General features: G+C 49.9%; 1 protein-coding gene across 4 annotated transcripts; it reads left to right on the top strand.

Moving 5' to 3' along the window:
- The first annotated feature begins 388 nt into the window (after nt 1-388).
- Nucleotides 389-23,413, top strand: BPIFA2 (BPI fold containing family A member 2). Of its 4 annotated transcripts, none has more exons than XM_027623340.1 (7): nt 389-818; nt 2,783-2,912; nt 3,207-3,267; nt 18,306-18,450; nt 19,117-19,224; nt 20,568-20,720; nt 23,020-23,413. In XM_027623340.1, the coding sequence occupies exons 1-7, from the start codon at nt 808-810 to the stop codon at nt 23,087-23,089; spliced, it is 678 nt and encodes a 225-aa protein (XP_027479141.1). In that variant the 5' UTR covers nt 389-807; the 3' UTR covers nt 23,090-23,413. The 4 variants fall into 4 exon arrangements, with proteins under 4 accessions (XP_027479141.1, XP_027479142.1, XP_027479143.1 ...); XM_027623341.1 differs by having other exon boundaries at nt 2,783-2,846; XM_027623342.1 differs by lacking the exon at nt 3,207-3,267.
- Nucleotides 23,414-24,063: the final 650 nt, after the last annotated feature.

Raw genomic sequence — 24,063 nt, forward strand, 5'->3', positions numbered from 1 at the left:
GGCTGGGGATCATTGGTGGGAGACGGGCTTGTCACTGTGCATTCTTTTTCTTTTGAATCTTGAACCATGAAAATGTATTACCTGTTAAAAAATAAACCAAACCATTTACTTTAACTTACCTTCTAATATATATTAAAAAACAAATTAAGTTAAAAATATATACTGAAGAGCAGGCATCTCTTATTTATTTATTTTTAAGTTTTAAAAATTTATTTGAGAGAGAGAGAGAGAACATGAGCAGGGGGGAGGGGCAGAGAGAGAGGGACAAGCAAACTTCCCGCTGAGCAGGGAGCCCAATGTGGGACTCGATCCCAGGAGCCTGGGATCATGACCTGAGCCAAACGCAGATGCTTAACCGACTTAACCACCCAGGCTCCCATGAGCAGGCATCATTTAAAAACATTAATGTGTATAGGTCACCTTTCAAGCCCACAAATGCCTGTGGTTATTTCCAAGTTTGAGGGAAGTCTTTAGAACAGCCCCAAACATTTGCTCTGGAAAGGGAAGTTTTCCTGCCCTGCAGAGGTGGAGAAAACAAGCCCAGTGACTTGCCCGTAGGACTGGCCTGGGACCCAGGGAGTGTCTTGGCTATGACTTCCCAGGCCACTCTTGCTTCAGCCCCCACCTGGAGTTTCCCCAGCAACTCAGCTCACACCGTCCTCCTGCTGGGTGTCTAGGCTGCTCAGCTTCCTCAGTGGTCCCACACTGGATGTGACCATCAAGACTCCCTTAGCACTACCCCAGACCAGATCCGGCCAAGTCTCACTCACCCTGCAGAACTGTGAGCCAGTCTTCACCGGGATCCACATGCGAACACGGTAGGTACTCTGCAGGGAGGGCTGAGCGCTGTGCAGGGTGCAGTGGGGGACGATGCTGTGCATAGTGGCAACTACCAGGCTCACTGGGGACCACAGCCAGGGTACAGCAAGCCACACCACCAGAACATCTCTCTTCTCATTTCAACCTCTGCCCAGGTTTCTCCACCAGGGAACCTAGATTTCTAAACAGGAGAGGTTAGCTTCTTGCTAGAAGCACATGTCTTCCCTGCAAGTGGCCCTGAGTATTGCATGGTCCCTTGTCTGGGCAGGATCCTGGGCAGAGAGATCCTGGGAAGGACCTCTGTCATATCACTTCTCACACTATGTTGTAACTGAGTGTGTATGCCTACATGAGCTCTGTGGGAGCAGAGCTGCCTTATATTTATCACTCATTTTTTCATTTATTTACTCAACAAATATTGAGCCAGTCACTATAGTGTTGTTCCTGGAGATACACTGGACAAAAAGACAAAGAAGAATGAGTAGATGGTCGGATGGGCAGATGAATGGATGAGTAAGAGGATGGGTGGCTGGGAGGATGGATGCATGCATGGATGGGTGGGTGGGTGGATGGATGGATGCATGCATGGATGGGTGGGTGGGTGGATGGATGGATGCATGCATGGATAGGTGGGTGGGTGGATGGATGCATGCATGGATGGGTGGGTGGATGGATGGATGCATGCATGGATGGGTGGGTGGGTGGATGGATGCATGCATGCATGGATGGGTGGGTAAATGGATGGATGGATGGATGGATACAGGATGGATGGGTGTATGGATGGAGGGATGAACTGAAGGGTAAAAAAATAAACTGATGGCTCAAAAACACTTTTGTGGTCTCCCCTAAAAACCTAAGCTTGGTTCACTGATGAGGTCTAAAAATGCATGCTCACTTCGTTTAAGAGAAATAGGCTAAGGGTTAATCAGATTCTGCAGCACTATATTTCAGACAGACCAGTCCCTAAAAATGAGTCCAGAGGCTGGGCTCGGAACCCAACCACCACCTAACGGATGATCTCTAGGATCATTATTTCATGGTTAAGAAAGACACTGTAAATCACAGATGAGCGCTAAAACTCAGGGTTTAAAAAGACAGGCAGGCTAGCCTGAGAACCCAACTGCCTGATGTCTGTGGTCCTTTCTAGCTCCCAGATTCTGAATTCAATGCCTCAGAATAAAGATCATAAATGTAAATGCCCATTAGGGGTAGGAAATTGGCAGAAATCAGTAAGTGGCCTCCAGTTAAGAGAAATACAACATACAAGTTCAATTTCAATTTTATGGATACAATGGAGAATGATGGGCTGTGGCAAACCAAACATCATATGCCTCATCTGAGGACGGCAGCCCCTCTTCGGCTCCAGCTGACTGGCCAGTTGGGAAGGTGGGCCTAGTCTTGTCTGATTCCTGTATCTTAAACAGAAACTGGACATTTGGATTTTTATGTAAAGTTACTTAATTTTTAAATTCTGAAAACTCACTGTAAAATTTTAAAAGACTGTCCTTGCAAAAGAAATCACACCTGCGGGCCTCTTTTGGCCTGCGACCTACCACTTAGCACCACTATTTTAGAACATGATGTCTAAGAGGAAATGCCTTCTATGCACCTTAAATCAAGTCCCAAGGAAGGTAAAAGTTACCACCTGCTTAGGAGGCACTAGATGCCCTACTGACGATAAGTTGTCCTCCAACCCATCTCTTTCTCTCACTTATTGAATCTTCACCACAACTCTATTTTACATATTATACATGAGAGGCGCAGAAATGTTATATAAATTGGACAAGGTCACACAGCCAGGAAGCAGCACCCTGTGAGGCGAACAATCTGTGTTTTTAACTATTACGGTCATTTGAGTTAGCAGATGCCAAAGGGCTTAGACTCGTCTCTGGAGTGGAAAAAACATTTTGTAACTATTAGCTATAATTGTTGTTATTCTAAATGTCCCTGTTCCCCTTCCCAGCCTGCTCTCTTCAGTGACAAAAGTCATGCTGAAATGGGCTCTGCGGAACTCCTTACCCAATATGGTAAGTTTGACAAGGTGGGCCCAGCAGACCCTGCAGATCAGCTGGAGGCACGGAGGAACAGCCAAGGTAGGGAGAAGCAGCCCATGCAGGCTGGGCCCTCCAGCCTCCCAGAACTTTGCTGCCCTGTCCCTTTGTCCGGGTCCCTGATGCTGGGGGAAAGGGGAGAGAAAGGGACACTTATAGAGGGACTAATGTGTGTCAAGTAGTTTTCACCTGTGGAAGAGGGAGATTTGTGTTGTGTCTACAAAAGACTGATAAAATCACTCCACTGTGCGTGGCCAGTCAGAGGCTGGGCTGGGCTGGGCTGGAAGGGTGGCCCAAGTCTCCTATCACAGAGGCCTCTGCTCATCTGCATTTCAGCTGTGCCCAGTGGTCCGATTCTGGTTCTACATCATCAGTCAACAGCTGAGCATTCTGAAAAGTAAGATGTGTTATGGACCCTTGAGCATTGCCCTCTTGCTGAGATGTTGCAGTAGCCCCTCCCCCCCAACCCACACACTCCTGTCTTCTCCCCTTCATGGCTTCCAGAGAGATTTTTCTGAATCACACCTCTGATCAGAATCTTCTGTAGCTTCCCATTACCAAGAAGATCAAATTCAAAGCCCCCAGAGCTGGCAGTCAAGGTCTCTGCTGCAACTGCTCCAGCCCCATTCTCCTCTGGCGCCCTCCTGCTACTCCAGCTCGCTGATCTCAGATATCCCATGCACTCCAGGCCTTTTTGACACATCATAGCTTTGTTCTGAATGACTTCTTATGCCCTCCTTCTGCCTGGAAAAATCCCACGCCCCTTCAAGGTGTGACTCCAATGGTTTGTCCTCCCCAATGCCTTTCCAGATCTCTCCAGGTAGAATGAGTCCCTGCTCAGGACATTTGCACACCTATCCATCACACTTACCATAGTGTGTAGTAATTGTTGGTTTCTTCCACTAGAACAGAAGCTCCTTGAGGGGAGGGACTCTGTTGTGGTCTTTCTTGTGTTTGTCTCATGGATCAGCACACAGTGGACACTCCATATCTACTTTGTTGGAGTATGAACTGGAGATGAAAGGGGGGGACGTGGATGAATGGAACAAAGGACAGAAGTGTGAATGAATGGTAAAACAGAAAAGTGAAAACATGGATGGAGGAATGGGTGGATAGAAGATGCATGAGTGGACAGGTAAATACAAGGAGGAGTGGACAGAGTATGATGAAAACAGAATGGAAGGAAGGGAGAATGGAGGAAAGGGATTTTAGGTGGAGGGATGAATAGAGGGAAGACAGAAAAATGAGATGGCTATAAGAGAAACAGGAAAGATGAAGGAGGATGATGAAAAGAAGGAAAGGGAGGAAGAATGGATAAAATAATGAAAGTAGAGAAGGAAGTAAGGATGGTTGAATAAAAGGACGGATGTGTGAAAGGGTACATGTATGGATGGATGAGTGCCAGGATGAATGGAAAGAAAGGAGGGTCTATTACTAGGTGGGTGGGAAGAGGGATGATGGATAGATGTGTGGAGAGATGATGTGTGGATTAATTGAAAGAGTGATGGACGAAGAAAGGAAACAATAGAGATGGATACAAGATAGATGGATGAACGGAAGAGAAGGAGAGAAGGAGAGGGAGGGAACATCAGGTGGATGGGTGGGTGGGCGGATGGGAAGATAAGAGAAAGATGATGGTAAGGCAGGCAAGAAGGAGACTGGATGGACGGATGGACAGACGGACGGACGGACAGACGGACGGACGGATGGATGGACGGACGGACGGATGGACGGACGGATCAATGGACGGACGGACGGACGGACGGACGGATGGATGGACAGATTGCTATGTGCCAAGTTAAGAATGTTCTGCTCTCTTGCGCTGGAAGACTGTAGAGCTCTGGGGCTACCATGTATTTTCTAGAAGTTTGGGAATTATCTCCCCCTTGTGAAGTCTGTATAAGACAGGGACAAAGGAAGGAGTTTTATGAAGGCATTGCAGTCAGCTTGATCTCTTGGGTCTCCTCTTGTCCCCCCTCCCACTGTCACCTCTGTCCCTCTGTCTCCCTCAGATGTCCACTCCCTCGGGTTATTTAGGAGCCTTTGCTCTCATCCAAGTGCCCCCATTGTCTGAGCCGCATTATCACCTGGACTTTCAGGTACGAGCAGCGGGTTCTCTCCTGAGATTAGCCATAACTTTGCATCTGAGACAAGCTCAGTGGAGGCCCCGCCCCATCACTCACTGGGGTCCCCTGGGCCAGGACTATGTGCCACAGCTGCGCCGTTAAGAGAGGCGCATGTGCCGTGGTTTTGGAGGCAAGCAGGCTTGGCTGATGCTTGGCTGTGCACACTTGGGCAGATCCCCTTACCTCCCCATGTCTCAACTTTCTCGTCTACCAGACCCATACGAAGTGATCATAGATCATCTGTTCCAAGACACACATTTCCCCCACATTGTGATGTTTCTGAAATTGGTGTGTGTCTTATATTCAGTGGTATATCATAGTCTAGTTGGCAATTTAAAAAAAATCCTCAATGGCACACTAAATAATGTATATCTTAATCAATGGTATCTTGACAAGCATGAAATGTAGTATAATGATTAGATGAGAAGATGTCTGGTTATTTGTCCAGCACAGAGTAGGGACTCAAAACTTAGTGGTTTATTCCCCCTTCCCTTTGACTTAAATATTAAAAAACGAAACAAAACAATCAAGTTAGTTATTTGGCATCACAATATATGGGGTCCATGCAGGAGGAGTGGTCCGTGGTGGCCTCTCCTGCATCCCTCCTGTCTGAGCGTCTTCTAAGCATGAACATCATCCTACCAGCACCTCGATTCATGGGAAGTTCTGATTATGAGGAGGGTGTTTTGTTCCACAAAGTAGGATCTTCAGGGACCTTGGAACCAGCAGCCCCATGCCTTCCAGCACTCAGCTGTCCAGGGTCAAAGGTGGAGGTCCAGATTTTAGGAAGAGCTCTGCCACCCTAACTGTAAGACCTGGGCAAACTATTTACATCTCCGAGTCTCCTTTTCCCCCCGTCTATAATCCCTATATTGCAAGTTTGTTGGGAGAATCAAATGAGAGGCTCAGGGCCTGGCACACAGATGGTGCTCAATTAATGGAGGCTTTCCGGTTTTCCCCAGGACAAACACTTCCCGGCCTCTTTCATTCACTGGCTGACTTCTTATATCCAACCCCGTCGTCCCCCAACCCCACCGCTTTCTTCAGTGTTGAGCAGGCCTTTCTCAAGGGTTCTGAAAGCCAGTGTAAAGTCCTGGGGCCATGGAGAGCCCACCTGACACAGAATCTGTATTTTGATCCATAATGAGCACTAGAGCTGGGTTTTGGGATAGGAATGCCACAGTGACCAGTGTTACAGTGGGGTTCCTGAGACAGCCCATTCCAGAGTGATTACTGTTACACTGGAATTCTAGGGTCTCCTATTCCATTGTGATTCTTGTTGTAAATTTTTCTGAAGTAGCCCATTCCATAGTGATCAGTGTTAGAGCCAAGTTCTTGGGATAGCCCACTGCATAGTCACCAGCATTAAGGTGGAGCTCCTAAACTAACCTACTCCATGGTGAAGAGTTTTGTCAAGAGATCCACTCACTTATAATAATTAACCCTTCAATAAAATTGCCTAAGTTTTCTACTCCGTGATGATCAGTGTTGTGCGATTCCTGGGGTATCCGACCCAATAGGAAGGACTCCTGTAATGGTGCTCCTAAAATATTTCACGATTACAGTCACTTATTGGGATATCTCATTCCATAGTGAAGATATTACCATTGGGTTTCTGGGCTAGCCCCTTCTCTTGGTGCTAAAGTGAGTTTGCTCTTAGTATTACGGTTAAGTTTCCAGGCTATCCCATGTTATGGTAAAGAGCATTGTGGTGAGGTTTCTGGGATATTCCACAATTCTATTGTGAGAAGCTTCCCAATAAAACCAACTGAGAGTTCTGAGTCTTAGAGGAGTTTTGTTTTCTTGTTTGTTTGTTTGTTTGTTTGATCACATCACTGTTTTCATTCTATTTCCCAATCCCCTATGCTCTATGCTTTCCTGGCCAGAATTCAGAACTATCATCATAGCTTGCCTCAGGCCACCTTTGCCTCCTCTATGTTTCTCACCAAGATTGGGTCCCTGGCAAGAGGCAGGGGAGGAGACGAGATGCCCCTCAAGCAGGAGGGGCAGCCTATAGTCTCTCTGGGGAACCAGGGATGGCCTGGCTCATCGGGGAGCCCTCTAAGCCGCTTCCCTGGGAATTCTCCATGATTGTGGTGAAAGCCATACGCCCAGTCTCTAAAGGCCTATCCCTCAATGATGAGTGTTGGGGACACGGCAAAGGACATGACTGGAGGCCAGAGGGGCCTCTGGAAAACCCACGGCCACTACAGCCTGTCTCACAGCAACATCTTTTCATGTCTCTCTTTCCTGCCAGTTGCAGAGACCCACTCCCTAGCTGTAGGATCAGCATGGCACCCCTGCCAGGACTATGGTAAGGAGGTTTAAACCCTGGAGAGTCCCTGTGGAACTCTCTGGCCCCATCTTGAGGGACTGTCGTCTTCATTCACACACCGGCAATCTCCTGCAGCCAAGCTGCAAATAGTCCCTTCGTTAGAGCCTGGCTTTGGATATGCTCAGGACTGGTGAGGTGGAATACCTCTCCAGGAAGGTATTTCGGCATGGCGCTGGGTAAGGCAGAAAAGCCTCTAAGCACTGAACCAAAGGTGCTGTAATGGGGGAAGGCCAGGCTGTGAGCTTCGCGCCCCCATCAGGAGGTACGTGTGCTCCAAGGCCGAGGGTCGGAGCATTTTCACTGGCCCCCGAAGCTGGGGCAGTGTTCTGTCCAGTAGGGCGATGGCATTCCGGTAAGACGCACAAAGCCAGGCTGCTGACTAGCTGTGAGCCAGTTAGGACTCAGAGGCGATGGGGGCTATACCCGTGAGACCCTCTGACCCTGCACCCTCAGCTCCCGCTTGTCTGTCCTCTGCCTTCCCCTCCGTATAAGAAATTTGCTCCAAAGCCACTTTTTCAGTGTCTAAGATACACTTCAGGATAAGATAACACACATTTAAAGTCCCAGAAGGTCAGAATCCGGGCCTCAGAGGCCCTGGGAACCCTAAGATCTTCCCGATGGGTGGGCGGGAATGAGCAGGGGAACCCTTTCTGTGCAGGGGACTCTCATGATAAGGTTGCATGTTTCAGGGAGGGGGTGGCCCCTGTCACAGCTCTTTGGTGCAACAAGGAAGGGCACAGGCTCCGGAGTCAGGTAGATCCAAGTTCAAATCCTGCTCTTCCATGGACTCTCTGAACCTCAGCTTTCTCTTCTGCCAAATGGGAGTGAGACTAGCCCCCATCTTACAGGGTAATCCTGAGAAAATGCATGAAGAAAGCTTAGGTGCAGAGCCTGCTTAGCAAACTGCCCCCACCAACTAACAGTCTACAAATGATGAGGCAGAGGGAGCAACTGGGCAAAGATGTGGATAGGAAAACTCAAGGGGGTGTGAGAACCCACAGTCGAACCCACAGTCAAACCCTCCGCGTCACCCCTGCTTCCCACAGACCAGCCCCTGCAGTGATAGGGGTGGAAACTGTACCGGCTTCAGCTGCCCCCTCCACCCGTCCCTCGGCGCCCTGCAGGAGTAACCAAAACAGACTGGCAGGACATCTGGGTGAGGGGTGCAGTTCCAAGACTGCACCACAAGGTGGAGCCATGCCCCTGCTAATCCATGTCTCCTACACCCGGACTGAAGCTACTTGGGTAAAGCAGCATTTTTTTTTATGTCAGACACTGTGCTGGGCACTTGGCTTTCGTGATCTTGCTTGATTTTCTTCTTCTTCTTTTTTTCCAAGATTTTATTTATTTATTTGACAGAGAGAGAGCACAAGCAGGGGGAGCTGCAGGCAGAGGGAGAGGAAGAAGCAGACTCCCCACTGAGCAAGGAGCCTGATGCAGGACTTGATCCCAAAACCCTGCTATCATGACCTGAGCCAAAGGCAGATGCTTAACCGACGGAGCCACCCAGAACCCCATTCTTGCTTGATTTTCAAAGCCATCCCTTAAAATCGATATCATTAGCTCTATTTTAAATGTGGAGAAACTGGGGCTCAGAGAAGTGATATGACTAAATATGAAGGCTAGGGAGTCAAAATTCATGGGCTCAAATCCCAGTTCTTCAGCCTACTAGGATACTTAACCTGTCTGTGCTTCAGTCTCCCCATTAGAGAAATGGGGCTAATAACAGCAGTAACATTATGGTAGTTAATAGACTTTAGCTATTTGTTTGTTTTTTAAGTAGGCTGCACACCCAGTGTGGAGCCCAATGCAGGGCTTGAACTCACAACCCTGAGATCAACACCTGAGTTGAGATCAAGAGTCAGATGCTTAACCCACTGAGCCACTGAGGTGCCCTTTTAGCTACTTGTTTTTATTCTGTGTCCAGCCCTGTGCTGTGCTCTTCATCCATATGGTCTTCACAGCCACCTTAAGAGGTGGCTGTTAATATCTCTGCTTTGCAGATAAGGAAACTGAGGCTCAGAGAGGCTAGCTGCTTGTCCCATTTCCACACAGCTAGATGGAGGCAGAGTGAAATTCCAACCCAGGTCTTCTGGCAGAGAACAGTAGGAGATGGGGCTGTCTAGAGCCTTGGGGAAGAGATGCCCTAGGTTCTTGTCCAGGCCCACAACTGTCCATCAAGTCCCCCATGCTGCTCTGGCCTCAGTTTCCCCACTGGTACCACAAGAAGCAGATGGAGGAAGCCAAGTCCCTTTGCAACGCCCTGGTTCTATGACTCATAGTGTGGCAGCCAAGAAACCCCATCTCGGAGGTGCCAGAGCTGGGGCTTAGGGAACCCACAGTGAGGGGAGGGCCCCAAGACCGGAGGTCTCCCCACACCCTGCACAAAGCGATCCCTGAGCTCCAGCCTCTCTAGGTCATCCTCATGTCCCATGGACCTATGGCCTGAGGACACAGTGACAGAGGTGGCTCACAAGGCCATTCTGGCCCAGTGACACATATGACAGCATCCATTCCCTCAACCTCCTTTTCCAGCACCCTCTTTGTGAACAACACGAGGGGCCCTGTGGGCCTGGAGCAGAGTTTCGTGGAGCCACATGGGGAGACAAAGAAGGGAGACAGGACGGAAGCGGGGTGGCCTCTGGCGTTCTCCCCGGAGTCTCTGCGGCGCTCACAGCACCTGGTGTCCTCGTCCAGCAAGAAACGATCCTGGGAGGCCTCCCGTTGCCAAAGAATCCAGAGTGGGAGGCTTTCGGGCTGTTTGTTCTTTCAGACAACAAATACAGTCAGGTCACATTTGATTTATGCAAATATGAAACGATGTCCTGCGAAATATTAATGAAGTTTCACTTTGTGAACAGAAAGTTAATTTTTTTCATTGTTAAGAGCATACAACACACTCCAGTCTCTCCCTCCTCAGGAAGAATCAAGGTCCTTTCCTTTGACCCCACACTCCCTCCAGCTCCCTCCCTCCCTCTCTCTTCCCTTCTCAGCCACGCCCCCCAGAGCTGAGCTTCTCAGCCTTGAACTGGCAAGAACCACCTGGGGCTCTTATTAAAATGCAGGTCCTGGTGTGGTTAGTCTGGGCAGAGACCTGAGGCCCTGCAGGGCCAACAAGCTCCCTGTAGAGGTTGATGCTACGGGTCCCTGGGTCACCCTCTGAGCTGCCGCCTTGTCTTGGGCACATCCAGCCCTCTGCCCACCTGGTTTCCATCAGCACCCGCCCGCAACCCAGCCCCTCCCCCCCGCCCCCGCCAGGTCCTCAACAATTTCCATGTGGAGGAAACCTGTGGACCCTTGTTGGCCTCATCTTCCTGGGCCCCCAGCACAGACACTATATCCTTCCCCCTGAGGCCAGTCCTTCCTTTGGCTCTGCTCCCCTGCCTGTCCTCCTGACCCTCTGCCATGGCACCTCCACCTTCTGGCGCGGACATGTGTGCATCCATGTGCGCCTTCGCCCCAGCCACGGCAATCTGTTCAGAGCTCAGCGTGTAACCCCAACTGGGCCACTGGGGGTCAGCCCTAGACTTCTGAAGGAATATTAGGGAAGAGATATCCTCTTTCTGCTAGGGTTGTTAAGCCGTGGGGTGGGCCTGAGGCTGCCAGTGGCTGTCAGTCAGTTTGGGAACGAAGCCAATGAAGAAGAAAGCAGAGCCACGTCATGAAGAGAAGCACAGTCCTGAAGATTTCCTTTGAGCACTTGGATTCAGCCGTGCCTGAAACCCATAGACCTTCAAGTTACGTGGGCAAGGACTCCCTCTGACACTTAAGTCCGTTTGGGTTGTGTTTCCCATTACAAGCAACCCAAGGATGGATGCAACTGACAAACACACTTGAGCTCTGCGTCAGCCACAGTGGGGAGTGAAGGGAATCCCAGGCAGACCTTGGCCTCACCGAGTTGACAATCGTGTGTGTGTGTGTGTGTGTGTGTGTGTGTGTGTGTGCAAGGAAGAGCCCTGTTCAAAACTTACAGGGCAGAAAGTGAGCAGGGCCAGCATGAGCCAGTGATGGCTTCACAGAAGAGGCACCCTGAAGGATGGGGAGACCTGTCGGGGTGTGACATCCTCAGACCTGGCTCTGGGCACTGGAAGGAGGTGATGCAAAGCAGGTCCAGGAGGCCAAAGAGGAGGCCCTGGGGTGCTCCAGAAGAGGCAGAGAGCCTGAGAATGGGGGGATGTGGAGATCCCACTAGACTAGAGTTCCAGGAGGAAAGGCAGGAAGCTCTGCTAGTCTCTCCATACTTTGTCCTGCCCGTTTACTTGAGCAGCGACCCCCTACTGCTCCCAAACTCTGCCTTCTTCAACTTAATGTCCCCCCAGTCCCTCCTCGCCAGGATCGGCACCTGATTTTAGAGAGGGGGTTCAGAGTACTGGCTTGCCCTGCTGAAAATCACACAGCTGGTAAAAAGCAGGGTCAGGATGGAGACCCTGCCCCTTTGCCCACCCTCCGCCCTCCCCCTGGGCAGGCCCTGCGGAGCTATCTTTCCTGAGCACTTACTATGTGCCAGGGCTGGGGTCTTCAACCTCACCTAATTCTCACACCACTCTCAGCAAATTGGCCTTCCTGATCTCTATTTTGCAAATGAGGACTGGAGGCTCAGAGAGGTGATGTAACTTGCCTAAGTCACACACCTAGGAAGTAGGAGGGTTAGGACTTGAACTGAGGTCTGGTTAATTACTAAAAGCCCCAGCAAGACAAACATACTCAAAGTGACCCCAGATTTGGAAATGAGGCCAACATCTGTCTTCTGTCTTATCTGTCCCCACCTATATCATAATGTCTTATCATTTCCTCTTTCAAGTCCCAAAGGGCTCAGTTCAACCCAATTTGGTGTTTATGAAGGGCCTTCATCAGGACCGGGCTCTGCGCTAGGGGCAGCAGTGAAGCCCCAAGAGGAAAAATTCTGACCATTTGTAGGGTTTTCAAAGGACAGAATATTTTCTTTTTTTTTTTTTTTAAAGATTTTATTTATTTATTTGAGAGAGAGAATGAGATAGAGAGAGAGCATGAGAGGGGAGAGGGTCAGAGGGAGAAGCAGACTCCCCGCTGAGCAGGGAGCCCGATGCGGGACTCGATCCCGGGACTCCAGGATCATGACCTGAGCCGAAGGCAGTCGCTTAACCAACTGAGCCACCCAGGCGCCCAGGACAGAATATTTTCAAGTATGTTACCTGCTTGGTGTCTATGTTTGCCCCTACCCTGTGCTGGTGGTGTCCGAGGGTAGACGCACATATGAGTGCTCCCTGGGGCCCAGAGCCTGGCATGGGGCAGAGCCAGAATAGAGGCTCCATAAATATGTGATGATGGGATGAGTGGATGGCTGAAGGGTTGGGAGGCTGGATGGGAAAAGGGAGAGAGGGATAGGATTCTAGAATCTTCTCGCTGGACTCTGGGATCTCATCCCCTACATTTATCTATTCAGCCAGTTGGTCAGCCTGTCAATTAACTTGTTCTTTGCACTTTCATTCAATATAGTGTTTATAGGGACCCACCACAAGCCAGGCCCTAGGCTGGCTGCTGGAGAGACAAAGAGGGCAGAGCCCTGAGCCCTGACACAAAGGAATTCCAATCTAACAAAGGAGAAAGAGCTCGCACACATTCCTTCCACTAACACACTTTTATGGAGTGCTTCCTCTGACACTGACCTTGGGCTGGGTGGTGCGAGGGAAGCAGAGACCGATCAGAGTGCTTCCTACCCCTGAAGGGCTCCCACAGGCCAAGGGGGTGCCAGTTATCAGGATATAAACGAGTGTGTAGTGCCAGAGACTCTGAGCATGGACTCTGGGACCAGGCCACCTGGGCTCAGATCCCCAGCACTCACTATGTGTGTGACCCTGAGCAATTCACTTTGCCTCTCTGTGCCTCGGTTTCCTTGTCTATAAGATGGGAACAAAATAGCACCTGCTTCTGGTTGTTTGGGGGAGTGAGCAAGCAGGAGACTATGCTTTCCTACACTCGTGAGCTGATGGCCGGGGCTCAGCCACCGCCCTGGAGGGTGGCCCATCTCTGGGACAAGTTCGTCTCAGACTCTAACACAGGGCGTGGCACTCAGGAGGTGCCCCACAGATGGTGATCAAATGGAAGAGTGGTCCCAGCTCACAACAATTTACATTTGTTAAATGAATGAACAAATGAGTAAATGAACAAATGAATGAGGAAAATGAGAGCTGAAAAACCAAAATGCGTTGTCTCTAAAATCAGAAAAACAGCAACGTCAACATTGCAACATGTATAGTTAAAGGTCTTCAGACTATAACATCGTGACAACTTTATTCATTGTTATGTGTAACAGTCATGAAAATGACGATGTGTTGGAAAACATTTGTTACTCGGATCTTTCTTATTTGCCAAGAATTCCTGAGTGAGCAGGTCAAGTGTGGGAAACTGGGGCCCCTTATGAATTGGATGAATTATTCGTACCCGATTTCAAAGGAAAAAGTGACAATCCTTTCAGCCTTTTTACAGTAAAATAAAGGAACTTCACTCAGTGGGTGAGAGTGATCCACCGTCACCTGGGGAAAGGGTAGTGGGGGGAGTTGGTGGGCAAAGCCTCAGCCCAGCACCCCCCCCCCGCCACTTCTCTGCCCCCTCAGCCCCACCTCCCCCCTCTCTGGTCTCAGCAGGCTGGATGACCTTTTAGGACCTTTCTTGCCAGGGAATTGAGTCATGTTTGGAAAAAGATAGCCGCTCAGAGGTTAAGGGCTGGGTCAGTGGGACCAGGAAGCTGCCACAATGGGGATTAGTAGTCTCACCGAGGTAGCATGTCCCAGAGTTGAGACAGCTAATCCTTAATGCCTCGCTGGAGATTTTCAATGAGAAATTCATCCCACGACCCTCAAGGCTGGGGCTCTTGTCCCCAAAAGGCAAATACTTGCCATGCAAGGAGAACCAACTAACTGTACCCGGGAGAGGGGAGAGAATGTGGCAGGATGTCACCTCTTCTCTTTCCGGGATGACCCAGGCGCACGGGCCTGGACCTCAGATGACCTCTGAGAGTACCGACCTCCCCACCCGCCACCGAAGACCCTTCCCGTGCCCCCTCACACTCACGGCCTGGGGGGTTTGGAGGGTGTCTGCTGGGGTGGAAGGGGGCAGTGACGCGGCACCCCAGCATTGTGCCAACCCCACACTGACGTCCTGTCATGGCACAGCGGACTGTGGCAGCACTGAGCCCGGCACTAGCCCCCAGAGCAGAGAAACGGGCTCAGAGGGGCCAGGGATGCCCGAGGCCACAGCTGAGGGGAGAAGTCAGCCTGGGCAGCCAAGCCCACGCTCCGGGCCACCTCCCAGACCCAGGGTCACCAGGAGCAAGTGGGAGCCAGAGAGAGAAAGGAGAAGTGGGTTGTACCATAACATCTGCAGAGAGGCAGATACGTGTGGAAAGTACTAGAGACAGGGCGCCATGGATCTCCCTTGGGAAGCCACCTGGGGACAAAGCCCCTGACCTGTGTGTAGAAATTATAGCAGCAACTCAACGAACATTTCTTCAACAAGGGGTCTTTGCGGCACTGAGGACATGGCAGGGAACAAAACAGAATCCCCGCCTCCTGGAGCTTCCATGGAAGCTTCCTCCCATTAGAAAGCACCCACGGGACGTATCCGTGGGACCTCATCCGCTCTTCAGACCGGTCTGACGCTACGAGCGCCCACTTTACAGATGACTAAGCTGAGGGGGTAAGGGCGCAGGGCTAGGAAGCAGCCGAGCGAGGATTTGAACCCAGGCCCGTTGTGTCCCTTGTCACCCTCCCAATTTCCCTGCTTATTGCAGTAATGATGATGACGATGACGGTGACTGGGATGCACGGGGCACCTTCTCCAGCGGGAGCCGAGCTGGGCTCTCCACTCCCATCTCCGCACATGGTCCCCGCAGCGGCTCTTCTGAGGTAGAGACCATTCTAATTCTCATTCTGTGGTAAAAACCAGAGGCTCAGAGAGGCGAGGGCGCCTGTGTGCTCTCACACAGTCAGCAAGGGGAAAGCCTGAGACACACACCCTGTTTCGCTCCTCAGGGCTTCACGGCCCACAAAGATCAGGAGCACAGTTGCCATTAATTGAGCATTAAGCGCACTGTCTCGGATGCACTGTCTCATTTCATTTTCTCCGTGATGCCATGGGGTCAGGGCTCTGTGCGGGTGGGGAAACTGAGGTGGGGAGCAGTGGAGTGACCAGAGACCAGCAAGACCTACGATCATCATGGGTCAAGGGCCTACCGCGTGCTAACCCTTCCACACGGGTCACCCTCATCCTCACAATGCACCTGGAAGTAAGGCCTGTTAGTCCCATGTCACAGATCAGGAACCTGAGGCTCAGCGAAGTGACACCCCTTGTCCAGGCCATTCAGCCAGAGACAGGAAGAGAGAGAGGATTTGAACCCAGGCCTGCCCACGCCCGGAGTCAGGCTCTGACCACCATCCTCGGCGCCCCCTCGGCACGCTTTTGATGTCCATGGGCCAGTGCCAGGCCTGAGGTCTGGGCTGTGTGTTCGTGGCGGGTAAAACTCTCCTCAGAGTTTTCAGCACTGTCCTCAGCTCCAAGCCCGTGGCCGGAGGAAGCGGGGCTAGATGTTTGTGGAACTAGGTGCCAGGCAGCCAGGGAGGGGAGTCTGATGACTGGTCCAAGTCCACCCAGCAAGGCTCTCCTAGAGGGGTTCTCCAGGTCCCAGCACCAGGCTTGGGGACCGGGGCTGCCAGCTTCTTCCTGTTCTGTGCTCTCGTGGCGCAGCCACGGTCAGCATGAGCAGAACTAGCTCCCGAGCCACCAGTCCTATCCCCCGCCTTGCCCAGGCCACGTCCACGTGAAGGACAGGCCCGCCGGGTCCTTGCTGACTTGCAGGTGAGGGAGCAGAGGTACCATGCACAGGATGCTCCTGAGCCCTCTGCCAGGGCTCCCCAGCCTCATGCCAAATGGCACATTGGCGTTGCCTGTGGCCGGTTCCGGGTTGACACGGGCCCAATGCAGCAGGCGTTACAAACAACTCAAATAGCAGAGGCCAAGGTGATACACAGGACATTCAAGCTCAAAGCCTCTCCTGCCCCGCCAGCTAGCCTCAGTGTGACAGGGGTGGGAGGACCTTCCCTGGGGACCCAAACACCAGTTCCTGTTTGTGTAAGGCCTGGCCAAGCCATCCCCTTTCTCTGGGCCTCAGTTTCCTCCATGGGTGAGGGGCTCTCCAAGTGGTCTGCTCACCGGGACCTCAGCGTCTCTTCTTGGAAATCTTGGCGACGACCAGAATAATGTTGTAAACAAACTGAAACCTGCTGTTGAGAAAGGACTTGAGACCGTTGACAATACACTTGGATGTGAGTCAACAAGTGATGATCAGTGGCACCTAGGAGCTTGCCTCCCGAGTGCTATGTCTGCATTACCAGAGGCTGCCACCAGGGGCTGCTCTTTATGGGTGGTTTACTGAGAAAGGTGGCTATTCAGTTCCTGGTTTATTCACTTATTTTTCGGGGAACAAGCAATGCTCAAATGAATATCCTCTTATACATTATATCATGGCAAATTTTTTCCTAATATCTGCAGAGGATAAATTCCTAAAACTGAGATTTCAAAAGTTCAAAAGGTATGCACATTTTGAATTATAGGAGATGTTGACAAATAATTCCCTACATTAACATTCTCTCCAAAAGTTTTGGGAGAGTGTCTTTTTTTCTACTCTCTTGATAGCACTGCTATGGGCAACTTAAAAGTTTTGCTAATCTTATAGATAAAAGGTTAGAACTCATTTCACTTTGCATTTCTCTAATTATGAAAGAATTCACTCATTTTCTCATATTTTATTAGCTATTTATATATTTTAGCATAAATATTTTGATCATATTCATAGCATATTCTTCCGCTAGGTTGTTCAATTTTCTTATTGATATGTATTAATTCATTGGAAATTAAGGAAATTAGCTATACCTAAGCCTAGGTAGCTTTAAAGCTACCTAGCTTTATATTTAATCATGTCTCTTTTTTATTCTGATTTCTTAAAAGAATTTGGCTTTCTTTTCATTTTCTTGAAACATTATAGGAGGAAGTAAATGCTACAAATGGCTACCTTTCGAACCTTGTTAGGGTTTAGAGCTTCAAAGGTATAGAAGGGACCCACTCTCTAATTTCACTGCTGAGAAAACTGAGTTCAGAAACAGAAGCGTCTGGATCAAGGCCACCTAATGAGTTATAGGACCAAAAATACTTTTATTGAAATTGGTAGTCTCTGTTTCTTATATCATTATAACTAGGTAGATACCATTCATTGTAGAGCCAAGTTGCAGAACCATAGTTACATTTCTTCTCTTGTACAGCCTTTGTTTTTCCTTGAGTTAATAATTGCCTTGTTTTTCACTTGAATTATTTTCTATACACATATCCTTAATTCTTTGCATATGCACTGTTCTACATCTGCCATGTCTACATCTAATCCCTCTTTTCTCTGGAGCCCTTCCATTAAGAGACTTCGTTTTCATACTCCTGTATGAATTATTGTTCTCAGGGCCTGCTGCAAAGCTGTCATCCTGGGACTCCCATTTGCCACTTTTATGAGTTGGAACCATACTTTTTGTTTGATTCTAGATTTTCTATTTCTTATTCTCTCATTCTGTTTGACCTAGTTTTTCAAATTTGCATGAACATCTCATTTAGAGCAATAGACAACCCCCTCAAGTCACTACTAGAAGCTGGTGTACAAGCAATATGAATTGCCTGGTTAATTGATTGCTTTTGTTTATGAATGATGAGTATATATTAGTATGAAGGCAGCATGGAAGGAACAAAGGCTCCCCAGCCACATGACTTGAGGCACATTTCTTAACCTTTTGATCTTTTATTTCCTCATCTGAAAATGCAGATAATAACAATATCTGCCTCATTTGGGTTGTTATGAAGAGTAAATGAAATAACATAGGCAAATAGTCTTACCTAGTGTCTGGTTCATGGTCACTGCTCCATAAGTGATGCACAACACTAAATGGCAACTGTTTTTGTCAGCTGTCGTTCAGAAACTGACCGCCGACTTGGGGAAGCTTCAGGAATCCAAGGGTTGGCTCCTGGCCAAGGAGAAGGTACAGGAAATGAAGAACTTGGTGAACGATGTTCCTTCTAAGATCTCTCCAGCTAAGGATGAGACTTTGGGGTGAGTTGACGCTTCAAGGTGGAGATCTTTGCTCCAAGAAAAGGGAACACACATCTTTGGGAAGGCATATTTAGGGTCAAAGTCAAAAAGTTTGATAAACCTTGTTCCTCCCCACCGAGTCAAGGCGGTCTGAGGCCAGGTTCATCAGGGCTTGAGCAAATTAGAGGCAGGGCTGCAGGGCCAATCTGGGCATCTCATGGGTTTGGGCTTCCATATTATGTAATTTTAGGATCAGGGTAAAGGGCCTCTTAATCCTTACCTCCACCTGTTTGCTGGTGCCTGAGGTCCCTTTTCCAAGGAGTAAGTCTTTCTTCTCCAAATGTAGCTGAGGATAAAAGTCTGAATCCCCTCAGGATGGAGAAGACGAGTTCATACCACACGGCTGGCTCCACACGGGGAGGTTGGAATCAAACGGTTCCGGGTTCAAATTCGGACTCTGGCACTTATTTCTCCCTGGAATCTCTGTGGGAAATTACGTCTGTCTGAGCCTCCGTGTGCCAGGCCATAACATGGAGAGGATAAAACCTCTGAACGGGGCTATTGTGAAGGCCAAAGAGAAGGCAAGCCTGGTGAGGCCCAAATGTTCAGCCTGATGCTGGTGTAGAGAAGCGCTCAGCCCCTGGCTGGCATGAGGAATGACGAAGGGAAATTGTGGTTTTCGCACAGGTTGAACATCATTAACTCCCGCACCCTGAAAATCAAAGTTGAACTGACTCCTGATGGCGAAGGTGTTAACATAAGGGTCCCCATCGTCGCTAATGTCACCCTGGCCCTGTGAGTATACATTAGAATCTGGGATTTGGGAGAGGCTGTGCAGCACGGCCAATGGATCTCCAAACCAGAATCGGGCTCTTTCCCATGCTACCGTGTGGCCTTGGGCCTCAGTGTCCTAATCTGTACATGAAGGGGCCTTTCCAGCTCTAAAATCTGAAGCTTTAAAATGTTCTAATGAGGGCGCCTGGGTGGCTCAGTTGGTTAAGCGACTGCCTTCGGCTCAGGTCATGATCCTGGAGTCCCGGGATCGAGTCCCACATCGGGCTCCCTGCTCAGCAGGGAGTCTGCTTCTCCCTCTCGTGCTCTCTATCTCTCATTCTCTCTCTCTCAAATAAATAAAATCTTTTAAAAAAATAAAATAAAAAATAAAATAAAATGTTCTAATGAACTTTGGCCATAACCAAGTCTCTCTGGAAAGAATCCTTCATTAATTAAATATTTCTGAAATCATAACATTTATCTAATTGTAAAATTTGAAAACCTGAGAAGACATGAGCATCTATAACTCTGGCAAAGTTTCCTCCAGCATTATTTCGTCTCTTGAGATTCTCTTTAAATAGCAGTGACCATTATAGCTAAACACATATAGTAGTGCACGGTATATAAATGAAGGGCATGTGTGAAAAACGTAATTTTAAAGTATTTTGATTACTTTAAAAGAGATAGAGAGATAGGAAAATGAGCGTGTGTGGAAGAAGATAAATTGAGGACACGGGGATTCCATCATTCATTAGCCATGAGATCTCGGGATGGTTACTTAACCTCTCTAGACCGATGTTTCCCCATTTTGAAAATAAAGATAATAATAGTACTTCTACCTCATGGTATTGCTATAACGATGACATGGATTAATCCAGGAAAAAATGGGTTTTTTTCCAAAGATTTATGTGTTTTAGAGAGACGGGGTGGGGAGCAAGGATCAGAAGGAGAGGGAGAGAGAAACTCCAGCAGAGTCCCCACTGAGTGGGGAGCCCCACATGGGGCTCAATCTCAGGACCCTGAGATCATGACCTGAGCCGAAATCAAGAGTTGGACGCTTGACCCACTGAGCCACCCAGGTGTCCCGAAAAAATGCTTTTTAGAAATGCTTAACATATAATTTGCCCTCAATAGATGCCAACTATTATTCTTATTTTTGTTATTAGGGTGGTGCTCTATAAAACAGTCACACGAACCAAATCCATGTGGCCAGGCGAAGAAGCCCTTAACGTAAATGTTAATTGGGAATCCAGACGGCGCTGACATTATCCATAGACAAGCTGGAGAGTTAAAGATCCACGGAGGCAGAAGAACCCTAGTAGGCCTTCTAGACCTCTGTTCACTGGGAATCTTATTTCCTATAGGCCTGTCATTGGCCAGGTGGTCGACCTGAAGGCCTCTTTGGACCTCTTGACTGATGTCAGAGTTGCAGTCGATGCCCAGACTGGCGCCCCCAGAGTGATCATAGGAAAATGCAGCAGTGACCCAGACAGCATCTCACGCACCGTGCTGGACAGGTAAGGCTGGTCCATCTTAGCAGAGCTGGGCTCTCAGAGGAGTTGGGGATCCCCTGGCTTCAGCCCTATTCCTGTCCCCATGAGGTGGCACAATGTGGCAAAAGAGTGTAGGCTCTGGAGTCAGACAGACCTTGGTTCAAATATCAGCTACCGACTTAGAACTTTGTGACCAACTTAGCCCCTCTGAGCCTCATTTTTCCCATCTGTAACCCGAAGGTGACAATAATGTCTCCTCACCGGCTGTTGAGCCGACCATCTGGGAAAATACGAGTGTTTAGCACAGAGCCTGGCACACACTCAGCCCTCTGTGAGAATAATATCCGTGCTGACTTTGACTTCCTGTTCTCTCCATTCCTGAGACAGGAGTGTTGGCCTCCGATCACTCGGCAGCTCTGTCAATTCTGCTTCCTGCTTTCTGAAGTGCTGTTGTTAGGTGCAGCACATTTAGGATTGTTACTGCTTCTTGAAAAATTGACCCCTTTATCATTATGTTATATCCCTCAATAACCGTAATAATAATAATAAATTGTATTTTCCTTCTTGCCTCCATGTGGGAGGAGGAGGAGAAGTAAATGCTTACCATGGGCTCTGATTTCAAATTGTCCCCAGAGAGTCCTCAATTCATTGGAAAATTCCTGAAACGAGATATTGCAAACTGAATCCCCTCCATTTAAACCACTGATCCCTGTCAATCCACAAAAATCTACTTCCTAAACAGTGTGCTTGCAAGGGCAGGTCTGGTGGAGGAAGAGGGTGAGGGGAGGAAGGGTGACCCTGGAGGTGGCTGTTGGAGGAGAATGGTCCTGAAGTCGAAGGCCGGGGCAGGTTGGCTTTGGGGGAAACAAGGTTGGGTTCTCGGCTCTCAGCCCCGAGGGCCATGAGCAGAGGTCACTCTACCCTACTCCCTCAAGGGATTTGATCACAGCTCGCCAAACCAAAGAAAGGCTCTACTGCCTGATGTTATTGGGGAAGGCTGGGATATAAATGGACAGGCCTGAGCCCTGCTGGGTACAGCCTTGTCTGCAGCCCCAGGGAATTCATCCTGCCGCCCTGGGTCTCAGTGTCCACATCTGTGAAATGGCCTTCCACTCTGTTGCCCAAGCCCGCTCAGCCCAAGCACTCCCCGCCGCCGTCTGGGCTCAGCGTGCCTCGGCCCCCCCCTCCCATCACCGCCCTCCTGCCCTCGCTCACTCCGCTGCAGACACCCTGGCCTTTGCTCTGGGCCTCAAACAAGTTCTTCCCCACCTCCAGACCTGTGCACACGCTCGTCTGGCCTCCTAGAACACCATTCCCCTCACCTCCACGTACTTCTCAACCTTCAGGTTCTAAAAAAAGGTTGATCCTATTCTCCCTCAAAACCGTCTACTCTTGGCCTTCCGAGTACTTGTCACAAGCCGTCATTCTATTTTTTTTTCTAAGATTTTATTTATTTGAGAGCGAGAGAGAGAGAGAATGAGTGGAGGTGGGAGGGGCAGAGGGAAAGGGAGAAGCAGGCTCCCCTCTGAGCTCGATCCCAGGACCTTGGGATCACGACCTGAGCCAAAGGCAGACACTTACCTGACCGAGCCACTCAGGCGCCCCATCACTCTATATTTAATTCTATGTTTACTTCAGTCCTTCTTTCTGCCAATAATGTTTGAGCACCTGCTATGTTCCAAATAGGCTCTGAGCTCTGGAGAATTTATTGGTGACAACTGACCAGGACCCTGTGTTCCTGGAGTTCATTGTCCTGAGGGAAAGGCAGACAGACAAGTATCCAGGCCATCAGCAAAGAGCCCTCACAGAGGATGAGGCTCCTCCACAGGTACCTGTGGTGAAGCCAAAGCAAGACTCAGCTTCTCTTCTTTTTTTAGCAGCAGGCTGAGCCCTAATCTTGGTTGTAGACTGAGCTGTGACCCTGGCCCCAGCCTGAGCCCTGATCCTGGTGACATTCTGTACCCTGAGCCTTTTTCACACACTCAGACTGAGCCTGGATCCTGCTCACAGACTGAGCTTTGACCTCAGTGATCTACTGAGCAATGACATCAGTCACAGACTGAGCCCTGACCTTGATCTCAGACTGATCCATGATCCTGATCCTATACTGAGCCCTGAACCCTGGCTCCAGTCTTGGCCTCTGATCAGTCTTTTCACATCTGCCATTGTTCCTAAGGTGAGGGGAGAGGAGAGTAAGGGCCAGGTGCCAGAGACAAACCCCAAACCACAGGTGTCAGGCCCCTCTTCAAGGCCTTAGACCCTGCAGGGGATTGTAGGGAAGAGTTTGGGCAGCAGTGTCTGATTGTCTGTGGTCTCGTTCCAGATCGATGCCCAGCGTCCCTTGTAGCATCTCCATCTGGGAAGGTGCAGCCATGCCCCAAGCAGAGCGATAGCCTGAGTGCAGCCAGAAGGGGCTCTCCCAGAGACTCCTCCTCGAAGTCGGTACAGCAGCCTCTGTGCTCACCACCCTCCACCCCCTGCAACTAAAGACCACTTCGGCACCCTCTTGTGTGGCCCATTTTATTCCCTCCATTGGGATTGGGGGAGGGCAACGAGGTGGTAGAGACCTGGGTGGGAGCTGGAAGGGACCTCTGGGACGATCCAGCTTGTTTTACAAATTGGAACACTGACACACAGAGAGGGCAAGAGACTGACCCAGGGTCACACAGCCAGTTGGTGGCAGTGGCAGGCTCTTGATTCATCCATTCACATGCTCAGCAGGCATTCAGTGAGGGCCTACTCTGGGCCAGGCAGGCAGTAGGAATAGACAGTCACACTTTGGGTAACCCCACCCAGGGCTTTCCTCCCTTCCCCTCAGGGAGTCCTCAGGGACTCTGAGAGGTCTTATGGAGGATGGGGGACACCGGGTCTGTGGGCTCAGGAGTATAGGGCAGAGTACCATAGGGTCAGGGGCCTGGGCCACTTCCCAGCCTGCCCCTCTGTGCCCTCTGAAAGGCTAGGGTTCCCCTGCAACGGAGATCAATTCAAGCAGCACCTGAGGACACCCATGGTCTCACGACACCAGGGCTCACCCACCCAGCCCTGAGAGCCTGTGGGCCCACTGGCCAGGCTGCACAAGGGCCCTGCCTGCCTGGTGAAGCCAAGCACCTTGAGGGTGCTCAACCATCCCATGGAGACCAGCTCCTCTCTGGCCTCCCCAGGCTGTGCCCGGCCGTGGTCCAGACAGCATCACTTTGCTGAGGCTAACACCACCACCATCATGGAGCACTGCCTTTGCGGGCACGTAGGACCTCACCAATTCCTAACAACACCAGGAGATACTATTCTGATCCCCATTTAACAGATGAGGAAACTAAGGCTCACAGAGGCAAACTGACTCATCAAGGTCACACAGTGAGCAAGAGGC

This window comes from Zalophus californianus, chromosome 8 (genome assembly GCF_009762305.2).
Source record: "Zalophus californianus isolate mZalCal1 chromosome 8, mZalCal1.pri.v2, whole genome shotgun sequence".
NCBI lineage: Eukaryota > Metazoa > Chordata > Mammalia > Carnivora > Otariidae > Zalophus > Zalophus californianus.

Excerpts from the sequence above, each read along its gene's own strand:
- BPIFA2 (XM_027623340.1), top strand. Across the intron at positions 3,268-18,305 it reads ACAGCTGAGCATTCTGAAAA|CTGTCGTTCAGAAACTGACC; the intron begins GTAAGATGTGTT and ends TGTTTTTGTCAG. Across the intron at positions 18,451-19,116 it reads GCTAAGGATGAGACTTTGGG|GTTGAACATCATTAACTCCC; the intron begins GTGAGTTGACGC and ends GTTTTCGCACAG.